Source organism: Helicoverpa armigera, chromosome 18, assembly GCF_030705265.1.
Source record: "Helicoverpa armigera isolate CAAS_96S chromosome 18, ASM3070526v1, whole genome shotgun sequence".
Classification (NCBI taxonomy): domain Eukaryota; kingdom Metazoa; phylum Arthropoda; class Insecta; order Lepidoptera; family Noctuidae; genus Helicoverpa; species Helicoverpa armigera.
In genome coordinates, this window is record NC_087137.1 from 8,750,055 (window position 1) to 8,773,340 (window position 23,286).

At 34.4% G+C, this 23,286-nt stretch overlaps 2 protein-coding genes and 1 long non-coding RNA gene across 3 annotated transcripts; 2 read left to right on the forward strand and 1 right to left on the reverse strand.

Moving 5' to 3' along the window:
• Positions 1–255: 255 nt before the first annotated feature.
• LOC110380532 (solute carrier family 25 member 16) lies at positions 256–22,250 on the reverse strand. Its single transcript, XM_064039286.1, has 6 exons — positions 21,593–22,250; positions 19,670–19,896; positions 5,553–5,741; positions 4,849–5,005; positions 3,305–3,446; positions 256–2,205 (listed from the first exon to the last, which is right to left on the reverse strand). The coding sequence occupies exons 1-6, from the start codon at positions 21,654–21,656 to the stop codon at positions 2,028–2,030; spliced, it is 957 nt and encodes a 318-aa protein (XP_063895356.1). The 5' UTR covers positions 21,657–22,250; the 3' UTR covers positions 256–2,027.
• LOC135118092 (uncharacterized) lies at positions 8,825–12,694 on the forward strand. The gene is made up of 4 exons (XM_064039127.1): positions 8,825–9,476; positions 10,914–11,111; positions 11,380–11,556; positions 12,513–12,694. The coding sequence occupies exons 1-4, from the start codon at positions 9,398–9,400 to the stop codon at positions 12,677–12,679; spliced, it is 621 nt and encodes a 206-aa protein (XP_063895197.1). The 5' UTR covers positions 8,825–9,397; the 3' UTR covers positions 12,680–12,694.
• LOC135118144 (uncharacterized) lies at positions 13,165–14,392 on the forward strand. The gene is made up of 2 exons (XR_010277384.1): positions 13,165–13,633; positions 14,339–14,392. It is a non-coding gene; the product is annotated as an uncharacterized LOC135118144 (long non-coding RNA).
• Positions 22,251–23,286: the final 1,036 nt, after the last annotated feature.

The following is a 23,286-nucleotide window of genomic DNA, read 5'->3' on the forward strand; positions in this document are numbered from 1 at the left end:
CTTTTGTATGCATGGTGTGTTCATGTATAAATGGGACTGGATACTGTTGATAATGCGCCGACTACAGATAAACATACTTCCATCTGGATTCGCTACACAATGGCAATAATTTAAAATGTAAACACAGTACGGTAAATAATTATTCTTGCAACGTGTACTATGCCTGTTGATAGGAATTAGATATAATAAATAAAATTAATTATAAAATCCAAGGGTTTTCTTTTACCATTCCAATGTAGAAATAAAAACCAGCGGTACGTGAAAATATATAATTTATTATAGTAATTATAATACATTGTTTGCAGTTTTTTCTGCATTTTATACATTAGACTAACGGATAATATCATTGTATTTATCGTGGATTACTTTTTGCCCCGTACGCTAACGAAGACAGAAGAATTTCTTGCCACAGTGCTTTAGGTATGGATTTTCAAATCTTTTAAGTAGGTATGACACAATACAGGAAGTAACAATCTTTATCAAGTTGCAAAAATAAATCTCAATTTGTTGACTTGGCGTACAGAGGGGTAACCTTTTCGAAGAAATAACTCTTGGTACTACATATGAGCCAATAACATCGAAAATACGATACTTTACAATGCAAATTTTCAGAAATTGTACTAGAATGTGTTTGATCTTATCAGTGCAATTACAAGAAAAGTGATCGAACTTTTCAACCGAAATAAACACATTTTATGTGCGTATAACTTAGATATACGTATATATACTTTGTTTTAAACATAAGACGCATCACATACGCGTGGAATGAATATTCTTATATACTAGCCTTGTCACCCTGTTATTGAAACAACACACCGACATTTAAAGCTTTTCTCAAGCAGTCGTCTTATGGGACTGAGTAAGTTATAAGTTTTATGTAAGCAGAGCTCTTGTAGGTCTCTCGATTGTAATATTTCTTGCTTTTACCTTCACTAGTTAACATATCAGTCTGTACTCCCGTTTTCAAAATCCAATTGACAGTTTCACCTATCATAATTTATTAGATTTTCCCCAATCTATCCAAAACATTACAAAATACTTTAGACTCGTGAAGACATAAATAAGTTTACATAATTGAATTGTACTAAATATGGTGAGAGTACATTTTTGTGCCATATTTGGAAATAAGCAAAGAATGACAAAACGTAGCAAAGGCACAGAATTTATACTTATCCATAAGTTAAAACTAAATATTGTCTATTATAAATAGCATTTAATGGGGAAATACCCAAACGCCTTTAGATTTTTGGTTTAGATCCGAAAGCTAAGTGCAATCTGACATGATCTAACCAACTACTTATAAATTACCTTCCTTCAAAACTCATTCAGTTATGCGTATACAATTTACATTTAGAAGACTGTCAAAAACAACAAAAATGCTTGAACAGTAAAAGTGATGTGTGAAGTGAGCAAAGTTTCCACAAATTACACAACGAATATAGAACAACACTATTCATTCAACTACCAAGTTCTAGAAGCTTATACGAAGCGTAATTTTTAAACTCGAGGGTTTTTTAATTAAAATACAAAATGTGTACTTTATTATTTTATAGTGACAAGTATTAGTGAGCATTTATGTTACAAATACTGATATTTGTATAAGTACAGAAGATATCTAGCCTGTCTTGTATGAAACTTATACTAAGGTAGTTGTTGCTTAAAACAGGGATGTTTTAAAACCCCATTATGATGTTGCCTAACGCTCATATAGCTTAATTTTTAGTCATGGGTGGAAAAACTATAAAAATTGTGTCATATTTTGTGAATATGCACAAATGGCTGTCATGTTATAAATTAATTGCTGTGAAGACTGTCATTTTAAATAATTTACAAAGAAATTCAATCCTAAGCCATATGTACATAGGCTGTAATATTGTAATGTTCATATTTACCAGAAACTATTGAAATAGCCTCTAAAACTACAAATTACTGCACTGAACCAAAATTCCGAGCAAAAGGTGAGCTAAAGTGTTCAAGTGACAGTAAAGACAGAAAATATGAAACCCGCCATCTTGTTTTTGCCGCCATTACGAGACCATCATTCCTGTGTCGAGATGCAGCAGTTGCTTCATGAGTTCGTATGTGGAGAAGGAGGTGGCGACCATGGGGATCGCTCGGATGTAGTTGATGCTCATGCCGCGGTACAAACCCTTCACTACGCCGTTCTCACGGTATATGAGGGTCAGAGTCTTCACCATGCCAGTGCTGTAAGTATGAAGTTATTAGTGGGAGGATAAAAGAGATTGTGAAATGTATTTTGATGAATAAAAAAGTATTTTGGAGCGATGTGACCGCCGCTGTCTTTCTCGAGATTCCTGTTACAAAAATGTAGTAAATTCGAGAGAGTAGGCACAGTTAGTTTTTGGTAAGTATGCTACGTATGAAGCTTAAAAATTAAAAGATCTTATCAGACCTTAGTGAAGTTTATAGGAAATAGTTATCCCTTTGGTAAATAAAATGCGCTAGTGTTTTATAGAAAAGTTAGTATGCATCGTGTGTTACTACCTATTTGTCGAAGTACTGTGCGTAGAAAGCTAAGTTGTCAAGAGTTATTATTGATGGTCAAAATCGAGTTTCCATCTAGTTTTTTTAATGTTCAAATTTAGACAATACCTATGATATTATTATTTACATTTTATAATAAGATGGAAATTCAATTTTGAACAATTATATTCAGAACGAATTATAAAATAATTAAACAAAAAGTATATACAAAAAATATAATAACCAACCTCCTGCAAGTGTTGCCAACACCACGTGAAAGAGTCATGCAATCAGAAATATCGCTGCATTAGTTATAGGAAGAAATATTTGCATTAGTGTACATAGGGGAAAGTGCGGGTACCTATATAATATGCATTAAATAAAATACAAGTGCAAGTACATTGTAGGATATCATTATTTCGTAGACATACATTGGTACATACAATTAAGTTAGTCTATAATATGTTAAAATCTTCAGTCGATAAAAAGTAGGTGCCACGTTGTGAAATTATTTCCCCAGAATTAAGGGTCAGTTCTAAAGATTTAAGGGTGAGTTTTTAATTAAACTCCATTAAAGTGTTCACAGTTTCTTATAAATCACTAAGTAGATATTAGTAATTAAGGTAAAACCAATCTGATTTCTTTTTAATTTTTAGTTAGAGACCAGTTGACCACATCTACACATTTCATGTTACCCGTGCGTTTGCCATCAAATGCATTTAAGTGCAACACCTAAAACTTCAGCTAAAGTGTAAAGAAATATTGTTAACACCAATTTACATAGGTGTGAAGAGATAAATACAAAAGTTAGGAGACTTACCCAAACTTAGCTGTTTGAGCGTCCATGCAAGCCAGCTGCATGCGCCGTCGAGTCACGTCTAGGGGGTAGGAGACGGATTGTGCTACCGCCCCCGCTAGGCCACCGCACACTAACTTGCCTGGCACCGTTAATACTAGACCTCCTGAAAAATTACAGATATATAAGCTATTGAAGTACATACTTAGTGTGAAAAGTAGTGTTTTATTTATTTAATTAATGGGATGTCGGATGGGGAAGGGGAGGAGATAGGGGCGAAGGTGGAGGGCAGTGGTTGGATGAGGGCAGCCCAAGACCGGGAATTATGGTGAACGTTCTCAGGGATTTATAGGGATTAAGGATACCCATACCTTCAGTTGGGGATAGCAAAAGGCTGACAAGATTATGATGATTGATGATAGTGGAGGATGATTCTTAGCTAATGTTTCAGTCAGGTAAGTACAATCGTAGACAGACACAGTAGGATACATTACAGCAGATTTACCTTAATAATACAATAGCACGGTCAACACGTTTGCATGCATAATTAATTTTCAACGGAACGAAACATGCATTTTACTATGACGTCGGATTTAGTGCATTCTACATGTTATGTATGCAGTTCATGATTTTGCACTGAACTTGGTTGGAACCTACGTATTGCCCTTCATAAGATCATTAGAATTCATCGGATGTTCTACATATATTCTATAGTACGTCATAAAACTGTATAGCAAGTTGGTGTCTGTTTAACAAAGTAGAAAATTAGTCAGATGTTCTGAAAAGTGACGACTAGGCGATACGCGTTGGCTATTTGTGTCTACAACATTTTTGCATACTATATCTGCAAATTATCTTCAGAGCATGAAGTAAAACACTCCAACAGCCCCTACGTGATGTGCATCAAAATATACAATAAATTGCCCAACAAAATCAAGGACGAAGCAAGTGACACAAAATTCCTTAACATCCTAAAACAAATTTTAATAAAAAAAGCATACTATACAATCAACGAGTATATTACCGATAAAGAAATAACTTAAAATTAAATAAAAGCAACGTATAAAGAAGAATACCTATAAAATGAAGTTATGCTACACAAAAATATACGCAATACTATAATATAAATAAATACTTGAATAATATACTACATACTACCTACTATATTACATTAAACGCCTTCCTCTCTTCTAACTCTTTGCTGTGCCCATCAGGGTCCATAATTGTGACTACCTCTATTATTTTATATTTTCCACCAAATGTACATTATGGAATGCAATAAATGATATGATATGATAAAACCTCATAATAGAGTTTTAATGGCGGCTGCACGTCAGTGTCGTAATTACGGCAATACCGAATTGAACGGGGAGCTAAGAAAAATAAAGGAAATCTACATAGATAGCTACACCAGTCATACCATCTCAGATATAAACTTAAAACAAAAAAAGTACATGGTAAAGGTGTCTCATTAATTGCAGACAACAACTCTATTCGATGAAGGTATAGAACATAGTTATTCCTGAGCTATTTACATAACCATTTTAACTTTTTTTGAATGTACATACCGGTATTCCTATCGCACTTCCTACAGAGCGTGGTGGGCACGTACTTCATGCAGATAAACTTGAGGTACTCGAAGCAGTAGAAGCTGAAGCCGGCGTACGGCACCATGCCCATCATGGTGGGCACGAAGCCGCGGTATAGAGCGCGGATACCACCCTCCTGAAACGTTACATATATAAATAAGTATATCATACTACTAATATTATAAAGTCTTTAAAGAATGAAAAATCATAGCATCGAAGTGATTTTATATCTGAAAGTAGATCTAATCGTCAGCTGATCATAATAATTGGGAAAGGCACGGGAGATGATGATGGAATCGTCAGCCCCGTGAAATGGCGTAGGTACTAGTTGGTACTCGTATTTTCATAGATTTGGTCATTGGGTTTTCTAACAGACTTCCACAAAAAGGTGGAGGTTGAAGATGAATACTTGACTCAGTTGACTCCCAAGGACTTTTATTACCCTAAGAATAGGTAGGTAAAGCTATGTAGCTTTAAGTTTCACCAACAGGCGGTCAAAATTAATCAGCATAGGTATCCCATAAAACCAGACGGTAACATTAGGGAATAAATATTGGACTAAATATATAAACATGGAGATAAGTTATTCCAAGTTTAAACCTCTGAAAATGTATGGTAGTTCCTTTGTTATTCTTTGTGTAACTTCATGTGTAAAATATAAAACATCACGTTATTTCCCTTACCGTCTTAAACATAGTAGTAGCAGCATGAGCGATGCCAGTGTACTTGTGCTCCCCTGTGATCTGGAACGCTAGCCGCGCACGGATGGTGTCCAGCGGGTACGTGAGCGTTACCGCGGTGACGCCGGCCGCTGCACCCGCGACGAATTTGTCGCCATGTTGGACTACTGGTATGTGGACGCCGCTTAGGTACTGGAAATTATAGAAGGTAAAGTTTAGTTGATTTCTTGGGAAGAAGAATGAGACTACAAAGTTCTGTCTGGTAAGATTGTTTGGATGTATAACTTGAATGTGTCCTATCGTAATTTGAAGATGCTTGCATTGTTCTAGGTAAGAGAGGGTTATATTCATCTTATTAGATTTCTATGGTTTACTTTTAAAAGGGTAGGGAGGGGTCACGGCAATGCCCAAATCAAGTCTCAAGGTAAGCGGGCAAAGCCGTAGGTGCTATTCTTTTGTGCGGGCATATAGTCCTATTAATCACGGATTCAGGTAATGCGTATAAAAAAGCTTTAACGTAGGTCTTCAACTATACATAGGAGTCGTTGACATTACATCGAACAACTTACAGGAAAATAACATTATTCGATAAAAACAATAAGACAACATTCGCTAACAAATAGTAAACAGAAGTTAACGATATATTTGCGACAAGAATCGTGATCCCGCATTTAGACCGCAACTTCCAAAATATTTACTTATTTATTATTTAGTTCAACATGATAAGGATAAGCAAACACGCTCCAATAGTGTGAATCAATAATACTCGTGTTCCGTCGCAAATAATATGTTACGTAACGTTTGGGGGCTTGGCACAAATAGAAATAGTTGTCAGATCTATTTATTATCAACAAGACAGTACGGAAAATGTGAATGTCTACATACTTCAGGGAAAGCATCTCATAATTTAGGTTTTTATTTTTAGCAGCTTTCCCAAATAGGTTCTCCAATGTGGATGTTTTTTTTTGTGTCTTCGCGCATAATTCCGTTATTTTTTATTCAGCGATGACGGAGCAAATTCTATTTTGACCTCAATCACACAATATTTTTTTAAGTATGTGTTGGTCATTATTTAAAGCGACCAGTCGAAACCGCTTGTAGACTTATTCAACTTTGACCGAGACGTAGCTCGCGCTTTTCTTTTGTTTCAGTATTCATAAACTGAAGTATGTAGAACTATTCCTGAAATCGGCAAAACATGATGATGGCATTGGACTAACTTTTCAATGAAATCACTCTGACCAATCATAGGCCCATTTTTAGAAAATACGCCATGGTCTGATCTTTATTTACTCAACTCGTAACGATACGTGCCAATATAAAGTAGGTATTTGATTTTGTTTGCTGTTTTTCACATTTCTAAGTAGCAAACAGTATCGTTCGATAACCTTTGAGACTTTGTGACAAATAGGTATAAGCGATGAATGAATATTCTTGTTTGGAGTTCGAGTTTTTGAATTTTTATTTACAGCAGTAATTAGGCTAGTAATTTAAAACATCTACGTATGGAGGATTATGTAGTTCCTGTATGTAGCTCTGTTAACTGAAAGTGCAAGCCTATACCTACTCCACTTTCTCTCCTCCCATTTACAGAGAGAAAATACGAGTCCTAACCATGGGAACTTTATTTCTTTTGAACATTTGCTAAAATATCATAACATACATAGGTACATACTAAACATAAATTATATACACGTGATTGGGGCCTCAATCTCACGATGATAAATCATCTTTTCATTTCATAATGAAAAAGTTACGAGCTACATCACCTGATCTCCCGATTGACGTCAAACTTTTACATGTAAGCTTTCGTCTGCAGCTCAGAGAGCATTTATAACTTTTTTTGTAATTCTGAAGACTATAATAATGTGTAATTAATATCATGCTTCGCTATATGGCACAGTAGTTTGTGGGTCATGCGGTCGTCTGGTGTCATAATGTCATCACGACACACTGCTTGCGAACCACACTCTCTCTTTCGAAAGGTCATCGGAGTTTCCATTTCGTTTATAGTTTATGGTTAATGGCAATCAACGGTTTGATGAGTTGAATTTTAAGCTCATGATTATTCGAAACATCGTTCATAATTTATTCAAAGCGGATTGTTCCCACCCTCAATATTTTTTTTTGATAACCTTTTCTAAGAGAATCAAGAAATTGACCCCAAAGCGCTTCATTGCTACTACAATATTTGGGTTTTCCAAAGGAGCAAAATTAGTCATTTGTTTATAATTCCCAGACAGGCCTATGAGACAGATATTAATTGTTAAGTAAGTATTGTAAACAGAAGCCAAAAAACATTAACCTTAGGACACTTCCCTTATAAAGTACAGCCTTACAAAACTTTAATTAATGTGTCGTTGTGCAGCAGAAACATGAGTCATGTAATGACGCATACAACCGCAAGCCCATATTGTAAAAATTCTTTGTATTCGCGTGAATTTTGCAAGAAATATGGAAGAGGTCACAGAAACCACAATTAATTTTCTTGAGAAAATGACCAACAACAGTTTGAGGTCTGTAGGACGAAGACTTTTTATACATAGGTATAGGTACATATAATTACCGTTATCTCTACAACTCAACGTTGCCTCGGAAACCTTAATGCTTTATTGACTAAACACATCGTACTAATGTATAAGAATGCGGACATGTAGGAAAACCGAACCGGACTTGGTTACCTGGTAAATATCAATTTTTGAGAAATTCTCTGAGACATTATTTAAACTGATCTTACAAGGAATTTGTAAAAAGATCCTAATATATTGGAATCTCTACAAGGCTCCACGAGATAAGGAGAGGCACATTGATTTTGACAAGAAATATTCCATTTGCAGGACTAACATTGCCAAATTGCCAAGTGTAAAGTTGAATAGCTACGCCCAAAACTATAACACTACATAGGTACTTTACTTACATTATGAGCTACGCTGACCAACTGACCGAATGACGAACAAAATACCAGTTCAAAGGTACAGTTATTTAAGAGAGAGTTGAACTGTTTACTATCTGTTAAATCATTGGTCCTACTTCGGGTACGAATCTTTACACACCTGTCGTTCTTTTGCCCAGTTTTTGAGTATAAATTGCTGATGAATTTTGAAGAATACTGAAGAATTTCATGACCTTTCAAATATTAGGTAGATATGTTGACTTCTTAATGCTTTGAGTATTGGAATTCGCAAAGGCAAGCATAAATTAAAATAATAATCAATTGGCTTTTAAGTTCAATGATACTAAAGCATAACTACGTACTAAAGCATCAAGTTGTCGGTAGAATCTGTCATGGGGATGCAACTGAAGTACAATAATTTTCTGAGGTTTTTTTTTAGAAATGCGCCATCTAGTGACGGATGCCCCGTAACTTGGGTATTTGTACTTCGTTTTAGTCACTAGATGTCACTGCACCTTAGACCGATATTTCATCGATTTAATAACAAATCTAAAAAAAGTTTTGTGATTAGAAATATTAACAAATATTGTAATTAAATAATTTTATGATTTATTTTTAATTCTTTTTTATCTATGAGGACGTCTTAGTTAATCACAATAATCACACTACTTGAAACCACTTGAAACACTGACGATTGACATTGACAGTCGACCATACTTTTAAATTAAACCGTTTTCCGTTTTCTAACGTGTTGGTTTATTCTGAGTGTTATTTTCTGGTTTTTTTATTACGATTGTTGCGTGTTCCTGGACTCTGATACTGACTGCTTCTGTGATTGACCTGGCTTCGTATTTTGGACCTGTGATCTACTGCATTTTCATTGACCCGGCTTTGTATTTTGGAACCTCGATCGACTGCTTTTACATTGACCCGGCACCGTATTTAGGACTAGAAAATGCGTCCAGTGGATCGTCTTAGGGGCGGAATGCCATCAACGTCAAGATATAAGTGCTACTTTGATTGTGACAATGACGGTAAGTTCAAAACTTTTAACTTTATAATGCACGTAATTTATCTTTTGCTGATAGGCTGCACAATATCCATTATTGTCATCCGTGCAATCTGTGGTCATCATAGTCCTTGAGTCATCAAAAATCTAAGATGCACTACCACACACACTCCTGTCCTGACCCTACACAAACAATTGAAACTGCACATTAACTTTTATATCCAATCAAAAGACTCGGAATCTACGTATAAGACAAAGCCCGCTCTAGACGACCCTCTGACCAAATAACTTCATCAGGTTTTAAAACTATGATTTTACAGTGGCGTAGCATGGGATTCCGCCGCCCGGGGCAGGTATATTTAGCTGCCGGTCAGTGGGTAGTCTTAGGGGCGAGCCCCCTTATTTAGGTACTTATTTAAATTCAAATGACTACAATTTAATAAAATTCTAAAGATGGTTTTGGCAAGAAAGAATTATTATTGATATCGACTCATGACCAGGTGCGGTCTCAGCCCATGATTTTGGGATTCACTAGGGTGCTGGAAGGAATACTTTCAGAAATTGTTACTGGCTCTCTTTGATATGTAGTGCAGCAGTGTGAAAATTTTAGCATCCTACCTAGGATTTTGTTGATTCATACACTAATGATCTATGTATAACTTTGTCGATTCATACAGCATGCAACAATATTTTTTGCAAACTAGGATATGTTAGATTTTCCTTTAAAGCTCAAAAAACATAAAGCCTTGTGTGGACTAAGCATTTATTGTCAAATTAAACGAAAAACAAGCAGATGTAAAAATTCAAGAGCGAGTCGAAAAATTTAGTACCCTGCCTGCCTGATAGGTTAGATCTTCTTTTAGTAGACAAGAAGTTATTGGGAGGTAGGCTAGAAGTATAGATAGATATCTATCTATCTTGTTGTATTTGTTATGGTGGTGGTGGTGGTATCTATACACACTATGTACACCATAACAAATTACAATTAAAACTTAATAACTAAAGGGGTGTAACAATGGGTGGTCTTATCGCTAAAAGCGATCTTTTACAGACAACCTTTAATGTATAGTGACTCTTCTCAAGAAAATTGTATTATGGGGTGGCATAAATAGGAACTGACAATGTAAAGGCGGCAAAAAATGCCTTTGCCTCTACTGTCAACGCTATCAGCTTCTACTTGGCTTGATGCTGCAGCTAGGCGGCGGTGCCGGCCCCTAGAGTAGCGCCACCCAGGGCCATGGCCCCTCGGCACCCCATGCTATGCTACTGTGATTTTATTTACTTCAACTGTGGTGTTCCTGTTCTAGTACTGCTAGACCTCAGCTATTATTTCTAGTGTTAGATTAATATTCAAGGATGGTATCACAGTACATTACTAAAATTTTATACATATGATGATGATATCTATTACGGTATTTTAATGAGAGTGAGTTGTTCATGTATAAAAACTTCTTGATTTCAGGCCCATTGCACCGATTTCCTAAACCTGAATACCCACATTTGGAAAAGTTTAACTCGTGGAAAAAAGTACTAGATAAAGCTTTACAAGAGAAAGGCGACATCTACATTTATAACCAAATTCGATTTTGCGACAGACATTTTGAAGAGTGTTACCGTTCAGCCAGTCACCGACTTACTCCAAATGCAATACCAACTCTAGGTACCTACTATTTAGATGTCTTATGTTATTTAAATCTTAATAGAAACAAAACCACATTTCTTTGCCTTCGCTGTAATAACAAAATTGTTCCTCAAATATTAAATAAAATTTTCTACTGAATAATCTAATCCTAATTAGAAGAAAATAAAATGAATATTATATACCAAAAATAATTGATGCAACATGCTATCTTCTAAGAATTAAATGAATATTGTTCTATATTCTACATAATTATACAGTAACTATAAATAATTTCATCCTTTTGCAGATTTATCTACATTACCAGTTGGTCAAACTCTTGAAGGTCCATCGGGACATGTCGAGGCAGACATGTCGAATTTATTAAACATTTCGCAAGATAAACTTGCTGTCATTGAGCCATCCAGCTCTACCCACTATCATAGTGATGTACAGAATGCATTACAGACAGCTGAACGCCCTAAAGGTAAATATTTTTATTGACAATTGACCTTTGACTTGTAACATTAGGTTTTTCTTTCCATCATCAGGATTCCAATTTGTTTCCACTGTAGGGTCATAAAACTTCTTGCAGAGAGAGTGGGCATTTAAGCGTACATAGGGAAATAAGGACAGAGAAAGCGACTTTGTTTTATACTATGTAGTGAAGCCTATGTGTTATTACATTTTTTATAAGCTATATTACTGTAAAGTTTCATCTAAATCCGTTTAGTAGTTTTCGCGGGAAAGAGGAACAAACATCCTCACAACATTTATAATATTAGTACTAGTATAGGATTATTTCATACTAACTGCGTCCCGCGGTTTCACCCGCGTATACCGGAATAAAAAATAGCCTATGTCTAATTCCAGGGTATAAGCTATCTACATACCAAATTTCATCCAAAGCCGTTCAGTAGTTTTTTCGTGAAAGAGTAACAAACATCATCCAAACTTACAAACTTTCGCGTTTATAATTTTAGGTAGGATTATTTCCGCACTTGCAGGAATCAATAAATGTAAGACAATAACAAATCTCCGAACTTGTAAACCTGAATTAAATGGATTAATAATAATAACTTGATATAATCCTACAACTTATGTGTCATAATAATTATTCATCCAAATAGCTAGTTCTAACCATCCATACCATTTTTTTTCGTTGGTAGAAAAGGCCCAAAAATGTATGGAGTCTGAATGATCTTCTTTATATCCATTTTTGTTTACCCATAAAATCCCCATAAAAAATATTTATCAAGCTTGTATCTGCTGTTGTAGGAAGTCTCCACTTTTGTATCTGTTCCTCGAAGCCTACCTATTCCAATCTCTGGTCATAATATAATAACAGAACAATATTATGTAACATATTTTTATCACAATTCTATTAAAACTTTGTGTAACACTATTTCTTTGATCTGAGGTGTAACATAATTTAAATTACAGGTTCTAGGAAAAGAGGGACTTGTCAATATTTAAAACGAGTCGTCACCTCCAAAGAGAAGGAGATAATAAAGTTAAAACAGAAAGTATTGAAGCTGAAAAAGAAATATAAGGAACAAAATAACAAGAAACTCTCTGCAAGGAAAATTTCCACATCAAAATCATTTTGAAAGAGTTAAATAAAATGCCTGCAACAATAAAAATATTTACTTCCCTCCAAATGAAATGGAAAAAGAAACCACGAGGCAGGCGATTTACATTTAACGAAAAATCATGGCATTGACCATTTACAAACAGAGTCAGAAAGCTTACAACCTCATGCGAAAATGTTTGTCTTGCCATCAAAGCGCAGCCTACAAAAATGTTGAGTAAATTTGAACTGAAACCAGGCTTCAATCCTGATATATTTAAAATTTAAAAGCTACAGTAGCAAAATTGCCGGCAGAAAAAAGTTGGTCAATTTACTGTTTGATGAGGTATCATTGGCTCCGGGTGTTTTTACAACCCTGCCCTAAAACAGATAACTGGTTTTGAAGATTTTGGGCACAGACAAACAAAAACTCGCAGATCATGCCTTGGTCTTTATGATCAAGGGTATAAAAGCAAAGTGAAACAACCTTTATGCTTTTCATTTTGCCAAGGTGCCACGAAAAGGACGATTTAAAGAAGCTGATCAAAACAATAATAAAAGAAATCTCCAATACTGGATTGATAGTTATTGCCACTATATGTGACCAATCAGCCACAAATATTTCTGTGATAAAAGTCTTCAAGAAGACACAAAACGCAAATATTTACAAGAGGGTAATGAATATAGGACCCAAGCCTTCGAGTTTGAAGACCAAAAGGTCTTCCCATTATTTGATCCTCCACATCTTTTAAAGGGAATGAGAAATAATTTACTCGCCAAACATTTGAAATTTGTACAAGATGGGAAAACAAAGTATGCAAAGTGGGAACATTTGGAGATGCTGTTGAAGTTAGATGTTGGGGATGATGAAATTAGGCTTGTTAATAAATTAACAGAAAACCATGTTAATAAAGAGAAAATTCCAAAATGAAAGTGAAATATGCTGCACAAGTTTTCAGCCAAAGGGTATCATCAGCATTGAGATTCTTAGCAAGTAAGTATGCTTTTATTGTTCTCATTATTTTCTCTATATTTAAAAAATTGCTATTAATTTACTAAATTAGATTTTTATTTTTAATTTACATGTTTTAACCATCTTCATTCTCCACAGACAAATTAGAAAGTTCATTATTTTTCTTTAAAATAATATTAGATGTCCTGGCTACATTTATAAGTTCAAAAATATTTAAAAACAAACAATTGAGATGCTATTTCTCTCGATAAAATTCAAAATAAAAATACAATTCATATCTAATAATTTATCTAAAATTGGCTATGTCAATATTTAAGATGCATAAGATATATTGTTGGAATAACATTATAAATTGAAATGAAATAATAAATTAAAATTATCATATTGAAATAAAAATTTGAGACATTATGAAACTACAAAATATAGTTTAATGTTGGTTTCTTACTAATTATATTTACACCCACAACTATTTACTGAACCAACTGATAAAGACGCACAGTAAATCGTTACTGCCACTTTAAAGTTTGTAAGTTTGTGCCTTTTCGACACAGCCGTGAGGCACACCGTTTAATTTTTAATTAAATTTTTGTATTTTGTTTTTTATTGTGTCCCCTAATCTGGGTCGAATAAATGTATTTTCTTTCTTTTTTCTTTAATTTCGGTCCACAATAGCAAAAAAGATTGATATGAACTGTATTCTAGTACTTATTTAATATATTGTTTCAGAACACAACCTTCTTCCGGCGGAGTGCGAAGAAACTGCTGATTTTCTACTCATTATGGACAAACTATTTGATTCTTTCAATGGACATTCATATACAGGTGATCCAAAATTTTCAAGGGTGTGTAATGAATAATTCTCCTCATTTTAGATTATGGACAGAGGTAGTTCCTATATTGGATTCAATGACTTTTAAAACTATAAAAAAAAAACGGGATGGTACAGAAGAAGTAAGATATGAAAAAGTGCCATCCCTTCAAAATTGGATCCACAATATTAAAACGTTTAAAGAAATGTGGGAGTTTTAAAAATCAAATATAAAGTTACTAGCCTTTTAACCAGAAATTTCAATCAGGACCCTCTTGAAAATTTTTTGTAACATTAGAAGTAATGGGATACGAAATGTTAATCCCTCGTGCCTACAATTTATTAATGCGTTCAAAACTTTGTTACTTAATAATTTAAATTCGCCCCATTCTGTAAGTGCCAACTGTGAAAAGATGAAAATAAATCACTGCAATCTTTCAAAGATCTTCTTGCTGAAAAACAAAACAATGAAATTGAATTGGTTAGTGGTGATTTTCCTATTGATTCTTTAATTAATACAATGAACCAAATTAAATGGAATGACTCGATTTTGCATGCCGAATCAAAAAATATGTAGCAGGATACATTGTAAAAAATCGAAATGTAAAGTGTTCAAAAATGTGGAACATGTACTAATGATATATTAAGAAAGGAAATTGATTTTGAATCATTTAATTATGAAATAGATTATACGAAAAATCCTTATTTAATGCATGTGATGATTTTATAAAATTATTAAATGAAATATATTATATGATTGTTGCATGTTTACGAGATTCACCTGAAATAAAATATCTGAAAGAAAAATGAAATTTTACATCAATTGCCATTGTGATTTTAGTATAATTACTTGTATAGTTCATAAAAATAAATTAATTGATTTTATAATTAATATGTCAATTAATTTAATCATTCACAGTTGGTGCACCGGGGTTAATAGAATAATTAACGGAAAAATAACAAATTTCGATGTAAATGATGAAATTAAGTTACAAGCATTTAAATATTGTAATACACATAAAAAAAGGAAATAAAATATACTTAGCCGATAAATGTACTCTTTATCTTTTGTTTTTTTATTATCTCCCATAATATTATTGACTAGACTAGAAGTTGGAAACTGAAAACTGGAAACTGGAACTGGAAATTGAAATCACTGTTTTAAATTCAATTTACAGTAAATTGAATTTAAAACAGTGATTTCAATTTTCAAATTTAAAAACATATTTAAGAGAACTCTTGAAAAGCGCCATCTACCCTAACCATACATGAAGTAACCACGCCATCTTGTGACGGGGGCCCGTTAACTTTCACGCTAGTAAGTTGTTTTGAACGATGAGTTGCGTATCTATCTCTATATAGTGTATTATCTATGGAATCTGTCATCGGAATCACCGGCGCGCGCGCACCGTTGTGCCAGTTAACGGTCGGCGGCCCCACCGGGACCGAACACCGGTTCTTTTGAAAGTGAAGCCGGGATTCACGCATGTTTGTATCGTTTGTTTGAGGCAAGGAAGGTGAGGAATGCCGTGGGATTGGTTTTATAATCACTATTTTGAGGCATCCTGTCAGATTACATTTTATTACCCTGTAGATATTCTTCTAAAATATAGGAGATAAATTGTTTTCATGTTTTGATGTATCTAGGATAAAACTGGGAAATACGCGAGGAAGTTTAGAATGTATGTTTTATATAATATGTTTAATTGAAGAAATAAATATAGGTACACATGCCTAAGAAGATGTTTCGAGTTTTTTGGTCACGTCGCTTGAAAGAGAGTTAACAACCTGGAAAACTGTTGCTTACTGTCAAAGTAAAGTAAATAGGAGAAGACCCAAACAAAGGTATAAGTCCAATTCATTGGTGAGACCAATTCAGCTGAGAACAATTCTGCGACGCCATCCACACCTCCGAAGATAGTAGAAGATGGCGTAAGAGAGTCCAGGAGAAAGTAATTCATTGAGGTCCCGACCCTCAATATTGGGGACAAACGATACAAAGAGGAGGAGTGCCATGATATCGTGCTATGAAAGGGGACATCGCCCCAAAGAATGGATGTGTGCAATTTGCCAAACGAAAGATAAGCATCAGTTACCGGACATTGCAGATTATACTATCGCAATACCTATTTGCAGAAATCTCTCAGAGATAATTTGACGAAAAAAGATTGGACTTTGATTATAAATTGAATCCTGTTTAGTTTTATCCCAACGAGTGTATTGCCTGTTTCAGCTTCTGAGCTCTCAAAAATAAGCGCAGATCCAAGTGGCTGTGGCCGAAATCGGCCAGGATCGTATGAATTACCTGACTGACAAAGTTCTACGAACAGCCCATGCCACTAGTCCTATCGAGTCGTTCTAGTCTTCTAGACCCGACCTCTGACCATCATTTTTGAAAAAAAAAAAAATTAAAATACTTTATATTAAAAGGAACCTGAATTTGTTTATTACAAACATCGTTGTTATGACATCGACGCTACCTTGAACTTGCAACGCAACAAAAATAGAGGTTTATTTTCAAATAATCTAAATTAGAACTCTGTCTTGGCTCGGCTCGCGTGATGTGACGTCATACGACATAACCACCGGATAATAATTAAGATAATACCTTATTTACTGGTGATGTAGGATAACATAGACTATAGATAAATATTTATGTTTAGTCTGTAGTTCAGATTGTGGAAAGAATGGAGCTATGAATTTGATTGTGTGTGTAGGAATGCAAAATAATCTTTTGCCGTCTGCCTTTAGTCACGCGATAAAAGATATCAAACAATGCTTTCAGCCAATGACTAATCATTAAAAAAATAATTGAAAGTAAGAAGTACCTGGACTTTACGCAGTCCTGTGTGAGTAAGTAGAGAATTTCTGGAATTACGGAATACAATTCATTTCTTATTCTGGATTATAGTGTGAGTGTCTACACTATTTCACTTATGCCAGAACCTAAAATCGACTTCTTATTCTGAATGATATCTTTAAAGACCTCAGTTAAAATAATGTAGCATCCTTATGGGTCTCCAAATGACGTGTGTTTGTGTATTCAAAACCAATACAGTCTACATAAAGTTTATTTGAATTGAAACGTAAACCACTACAGAATGTTAAGTATTAGTATAGTGTGAAGTCCAAATACGCATATTGATGAGCAAGATATGAAGACAGAAAGAAAAATCGTATGAGTGTGCATAGTTAACATCAAATACAATTTATGTCTACCTGTAAGGCCCCTAATTAATGTTGGTTTTAAGAATAACTGGGTTGGTATGCTGTGTATCTACATACCTACATATTTATACGGATTCCTTGCCCAAAATTGGCTTCAGAAAGATTAAATATAAATATGCATGCACAGTCATTTATTTATGATTCGGTGTCTAAGCTCCTTTGTAATGCTTAAAATATAATTCGAGACTACAACTTAAAATTCTTCATAAGTACTCTCTGAAGGTAAAAACAACACCTGTCTATGTACCTACATCAGATTAGGTACTGAAACGGATATTTCGAACATGATAACATGATGGCCCATTCATTATGTATCAAAACATGACCTTAATTCATTACTTGCTATACACAAAAAGCAGACCGATATTATACCGATCAATATGGCTGTCTAACTACGTTGTAATGGAACCGCAACAAAACATCAAATAAGAGGAAAGAGGTAATATAATAGAAATCATTATTAGTTTCCGAATAGTACCTAATTACATACAAATTCATTGCGAAACGGCAATTGGTATTATTTGGCCAAATTCAGTACTATTTGGGCAATTGTTGCACACTGATTACTGACCTTTCCGGACAAAAGGCCTGTAAAGTTCATATTTTTGTAATGAAGTTCCTAACTGGTCAATTACCAATAACACGTTGAATCATTACTATTTGGAAAGAGTAAAATTCACATTTCACTGCAATTTCTTTTTTGAAAAACCAAATCTCCCTTGTTACCGGCTTTAGTGCTAGGTTTAAATGAAGTTCTTTTTATGTTTCCATTAGCTGATGTTGATAGCACCAAAGCTGGTACTTTTTTAAGACCAAGTTTTATTATCTAAAAAGGAAAAGGTGTTTTTTATGACTCTTATGTATTTCAATCTTCTATAATAAAGTCAGTTGACGGGAGCGAAGCCGCGGGCAAAAGCTAGTACTTTATATTTCATGATTTAAGAAACAAATTTAAGGTCTGAAAGGTTTTCATTTATCATATCTTTATTTTGACTTACAAATTCCTTTAAAAAATATGATTCTGATTTTTTGCATCATGATTTTGTAAAGTAAGTACACTCTACTATCTTCACGGTCAAATCAATTTATTTATAAGTATCGATTGTTATTGACCGAGGAAATATGAATGTCGTTGGAAATCAGTAATTATAGAGATAGTTATCGAGGTAATATTTTAAGTAGGTCTGTAGTATTTAATATTTTAAGTAGGTCTGTAGTATGATTAAGCGATAGACGCATTTGTGGATGGAGGAAGTGCATAGACCTAGTTGGTAATGTGATAATGGAAAATACTATTTTTCGTCCGGTTTAATACACAATTAAATTAAGAGGAATAAACAGTTATCTCTCAACTAACTTACCCAAACATCCAAGTTTAATTTAATGTAACAAAAGTGGATATTTCTTTCTTTGCTGACTTTTTCAATGAAGACTTTAGAACTGATTTAAGCCGTCATCATTATTTCAGACATCATGAAATCATGAATTTTCTCCCATAAATGTCTTCTCCATAAGGAATTAATGATTAATCGGCTATAGGAAGGTAATATTTTTCTTGACGTTAAATATAAGTTGTGCATGGAGAGAAACCGCCTGGCAAGGCTATACCAATTGCAAAGCATCCGCATTCGCTCTGACGTACTGACTGGATAAAGGTAAGCATAGTAAATCATTCGGTGCATAGCGGAATTTAGATCGGAGGGTTATTTTAAACCGGGACTAATTTTTTATGGGTTTATGAAATTGTTTATGGTTTATCTGCGTCTCGAAGGACAAAAAACTATTTGAAAATACGTATGTTGTATTCAAACAATTTTGACCTTATGCTTGATAGTCTCTTCATATCAAACTCGTGAAAAAGAGAATCCTTGAAGTTTTGAAAAATAGCTTTTATTTGAAACATTTTAGCGCTTACCTTACTTTTTCCAGATATTATTTTTTAAAGCGTATTCAAATAAGTAGGCATACGACTTCGAATAAAAACTTTTTTACCTTCTAAGACAGGAAAATAAAAACCTTACCTTCTTATAAATCTCGAAGCTCGTGAACTGCGTGGCGGCATACGGGAATATCCTGACCATTTGCGCGCCATTGCCTTTGTAGAGTGCTATTAGAGACTCCTTCTTGACTATGGCGGTTAGACCACCGAGTACGCCGTGGTTCTTGTAGTGGGACGACTGGGCTTGGAGGAGGATCTTCATGCGGTCTAGTGGGGCTACCGTGGTCTTAGCGCACATGCCTGCCACACCTGGAATGGAATTATTTTATTTTTGAGTTGGTGATTGTCTGCGGCTGGATTTTCGAAGGTGCAGGAAAGTTGCTTGCTGGGATCATTATGCGCATTGCAGAAACGAACGATGCAGGCACAAATTTGACCTGACCCTAACGGTGAAACCATTTCGTTCATTTCGGTGAAACCTGTGAACATTCTGCTTGATGACTGGCAATTTTCGGGCTTATGATGGCATCATAATAATTTCGCTCCTTATAGAAGACCTAAATATGGGTCTTGATTACAAAAAATAGCATGTTGTGCCACAACATGCTATTTTGTTGTGCCACAACAGTTGTGGCCAAAGAAATGGCAAATTAAATACAGCCTCTTAATTTTTCAGATGGTTAAAAATAGAATATAGGTTCATAGAGTAATAGTGGAGTTAAGACTAGACGAGACAGGAAAAGGGGAGGATGCATTCTATCACAGAGAGGACAACGTGATTTTTACAACATCAATTTACTAAATGATTGTTTTAATGCACCTACTCTAGAGGTACTTCCATATTATGATAAATCTGTTTATTATCTGGATAATAATCCGTTCTGTAAATAAAGGGTGTTATCATAATCATAGATAGGCTTTACAAATGGCGTGTGTATTTGTTGTATATCATGGACTTTGGTACATTATGGTGTAACTTAGGTACATATTAGTCTTTCCCATACCATGGGTCTTGCAAAAAAAAAAGTGGACAAAAGGATGTAAACACATCTTCCTATTTGCACTGTTGTGCTAGTACTGTTTGCACTTAGCAGATATTTTTTTGTGACTAAAAATGGTTTTACAAAAGTTACAAAACTATGGTAGATAGTACGAAATTGTTGTAAATAGGTAAAACACTAAGTACATAATACAAAGATTTTTGCTGTCATGTTCCTAACAGCTTAATACCTATGTGCTAATTAGCTTCAATCCCTAGTTTCACCCATATCCATACCCTTGATAAAATGGAGCGACATTTGCACCCAATTTCTACATCCTTATTTTTTTTATTACTTCTAAGATATGATACAAATAAAAGTAAAATGTTACAGATTCATGCAATATATCTTTGGACATGAATCATAACTGATTGTATTTCATCTGATAATTCTTTCATAAATAGTAATACCTTAGTGTAGGTACATATTGCAGTACACTAATACTTAAATGATGATTGTTTATATTCAATTTGTATATAATTATGTATCAACTAAATAGCTACAAAGGTGTTACTACTACATCCAGTTAGTCTAGACTCCAAAAATAATGTAGTTGTAGGCTAGGCAGGTGAAATAATTAATGATGATAAAAATACATTTTTTTTACTTTGTTGCTTAAAATATGTGTAAAGGATATCTTATATTCCGATATTTGTTTCCTGTACCTACTGAAGTCTACATTCAAAAAGTTTGTAAAGTTCTTTCATAGTAGTAGTATAGTGTTCTGTTAGAATATTTTATCTGAATCTTATCTGACATATTTCAAGCAAATGAATTGGTATAAATTCATACTGAAAATCAGTATTGAACATTCATACTTCATAAGCAGAATGTGTTTATTTATGTATAAATTAATTAAGTATCTGACCTCTTTGCATAATTAACGAACTTTCTTCATTTCAATATGAAATCAATGTTAACAGATCCCAAATAATTTATGAAATTTTTTCTCGGCAAGTTCTTACCTCCAGCCAGCAAGTTCTTGAGTATAAAATCAAGATCATTTTTCTGTTCCATGGTTAAAGCCATTATCACTTCAGTTCATAAAAATATACAACATTTACAGAAACAAACTATTATGATATCCACTGTTTTCACTCGACCTTCACATTTGAACGTAAATATTCGATATAAAATCACCAGCTAAAGCCATGGCACGCTTTAGAAATTGTCCAATTAATTTATTCAAAGTACAAGCGAGCTGTAGACATTTCTTGACGACTGTTCACGCGACATCTGCGCCAACTTTCACCAGCGATTATTTCCGACACTTTTTATTTACACGTTAGCCGCCAACGCAGTCCGCGCGCGAGTGAGCGGCCGCCGCGCCTAACGGAACAAACCTGACTAAAATACCAATCTCTAATTTGAATGTTCAAGCAATACTCGTTCAAAGTATTTCATTGTTTCTTGTCGGCAATCTGGCAGTCAGCTGTTACTGTTGACGGGTTAACCAAAATTCAAAACAACAGTTGATATTCTTTTCTACGATTAAAATAACCGCGGAATGAGCTTAAAGTTTAATGTTTCATTCATAAAGTAAGGAATTATAGAATAACTGACTTTTATAACATTTTATTTCTTTCCATTTTCCTTCGAAAACTGAAATGATAATTTCCACGTTGTGACAACTTCAGTGATGACAATGGATTGACGTTGACAACTTTATGTCAATATATTTCGCCGTTGTCTATGGTTTATGAGGATGTTATTCTCAGAGCGTTACAGATTACGCCATAGAACTACACCTAATTCTGTTGTCTTTGTCATGTTGTGACCGCCAAATTCAAAACCAGATTGTTGAGTTGAACAACCACCGGAACTACTTAAATACTAAATCTTTTCCTGTATTTCAACATTTGCATGTATTTTAAAATATGTGTATATTGCTGAGATACATAGATTAAAGTTTTTATTGCAACAAAAAGTTTTCCTTTCTTATAACATGCTATGCAAAAGCTGCGGGTACGCGATGCACTTTTTTAACAATGCGTTCATGTATCATCATCATCATGTCCCGAGCCTTTTTCCAACTATTTTGGGATCGGCTTCCAGTATGTATGTGCCTCCATTCATTCCATTATTTACTTGTTTCATTAGGAAATGGAACAGGCCACTTATATGAGAAACGTAAGAAAATAGAATCTTATGTAATTTATAGCAATATTGTGCGCAGTATTGCAGGGCCCTAAATAGTTATTTCGTAATACGCATTTTATAACTTACCTGCATTAAATACGTACCTAGTACCTAAATATTGAGTCTATAAATGAAAATCACTTTAAAAGTTCTGTGAGCATTTAATCAATGATATTGAAAAGTTGAAAAACTCCGCACCCAAGACGACCCACTGGGCCCCGATTCTCCTAAGTTAATAATGTCAAAATCGAATCGCAATATGATCGCAATAGCAGTTTTAACCATATCGGGCATTCTGCTACTAATAAAAGACCAATCGTATTCGATTGACATTTGATTGGTGTGCGATTGGTCTGCTATTTTGATGATTTTGGTCTATACGGTAGTTTGCTGTACAATCATTTTGCAATCGTAAATCATTCGACAGAAAAGGATAAAAACGTTTATTTCAAAGAAAAAATAGCGGAATGCCACATACGCTTCAATCGTAATCGAGTCGGGATTGGATCTCAGTCGAATC

Coding starts and splice junctions, on each gene's coding strand:
- LOC135118092 (XM_064039127.1), top strand. CDS start 9,398: ATGCGTCCAGTGGATCGTCTTAGGGGCGGAATGCCATCAACGTCAAGA. Junction 9,477..10,913: donor CTTTGATTGTGACAATGACG/GTAAGTTCAAAA, acceptor TCTTGATTTCAG/GCCCATTGCACCGATTTCCT. Junction 11,112..11,379: donor AAATGCAATACCAACTCTAG/GTACCTACTATT, acceptor ATCCTTTTGCAG/ATTTATCTACATTACCAGTT.
- LOC110380532 (XM_064039286.1), bottom strand. CDS start 21,656: ATGGCTTTAACCATGGAACAGAAAAATGATCTTGATTTTATACTCAAG. Junction 19,897..21,592: donor CAAGAACTTGCTGGCTGGAG/GTAAGAACTTGC, acceptor ATTCCATTCCAG/GTGTGGCAGGCATGTGCGCT. Junction 2,206..3,304: donor GCTCAAACAGCTAAGTTTGG/GTAAGTCTCCTA, acceptor TCATACTTACAG/CACTGGCATGGTGAAGACTC.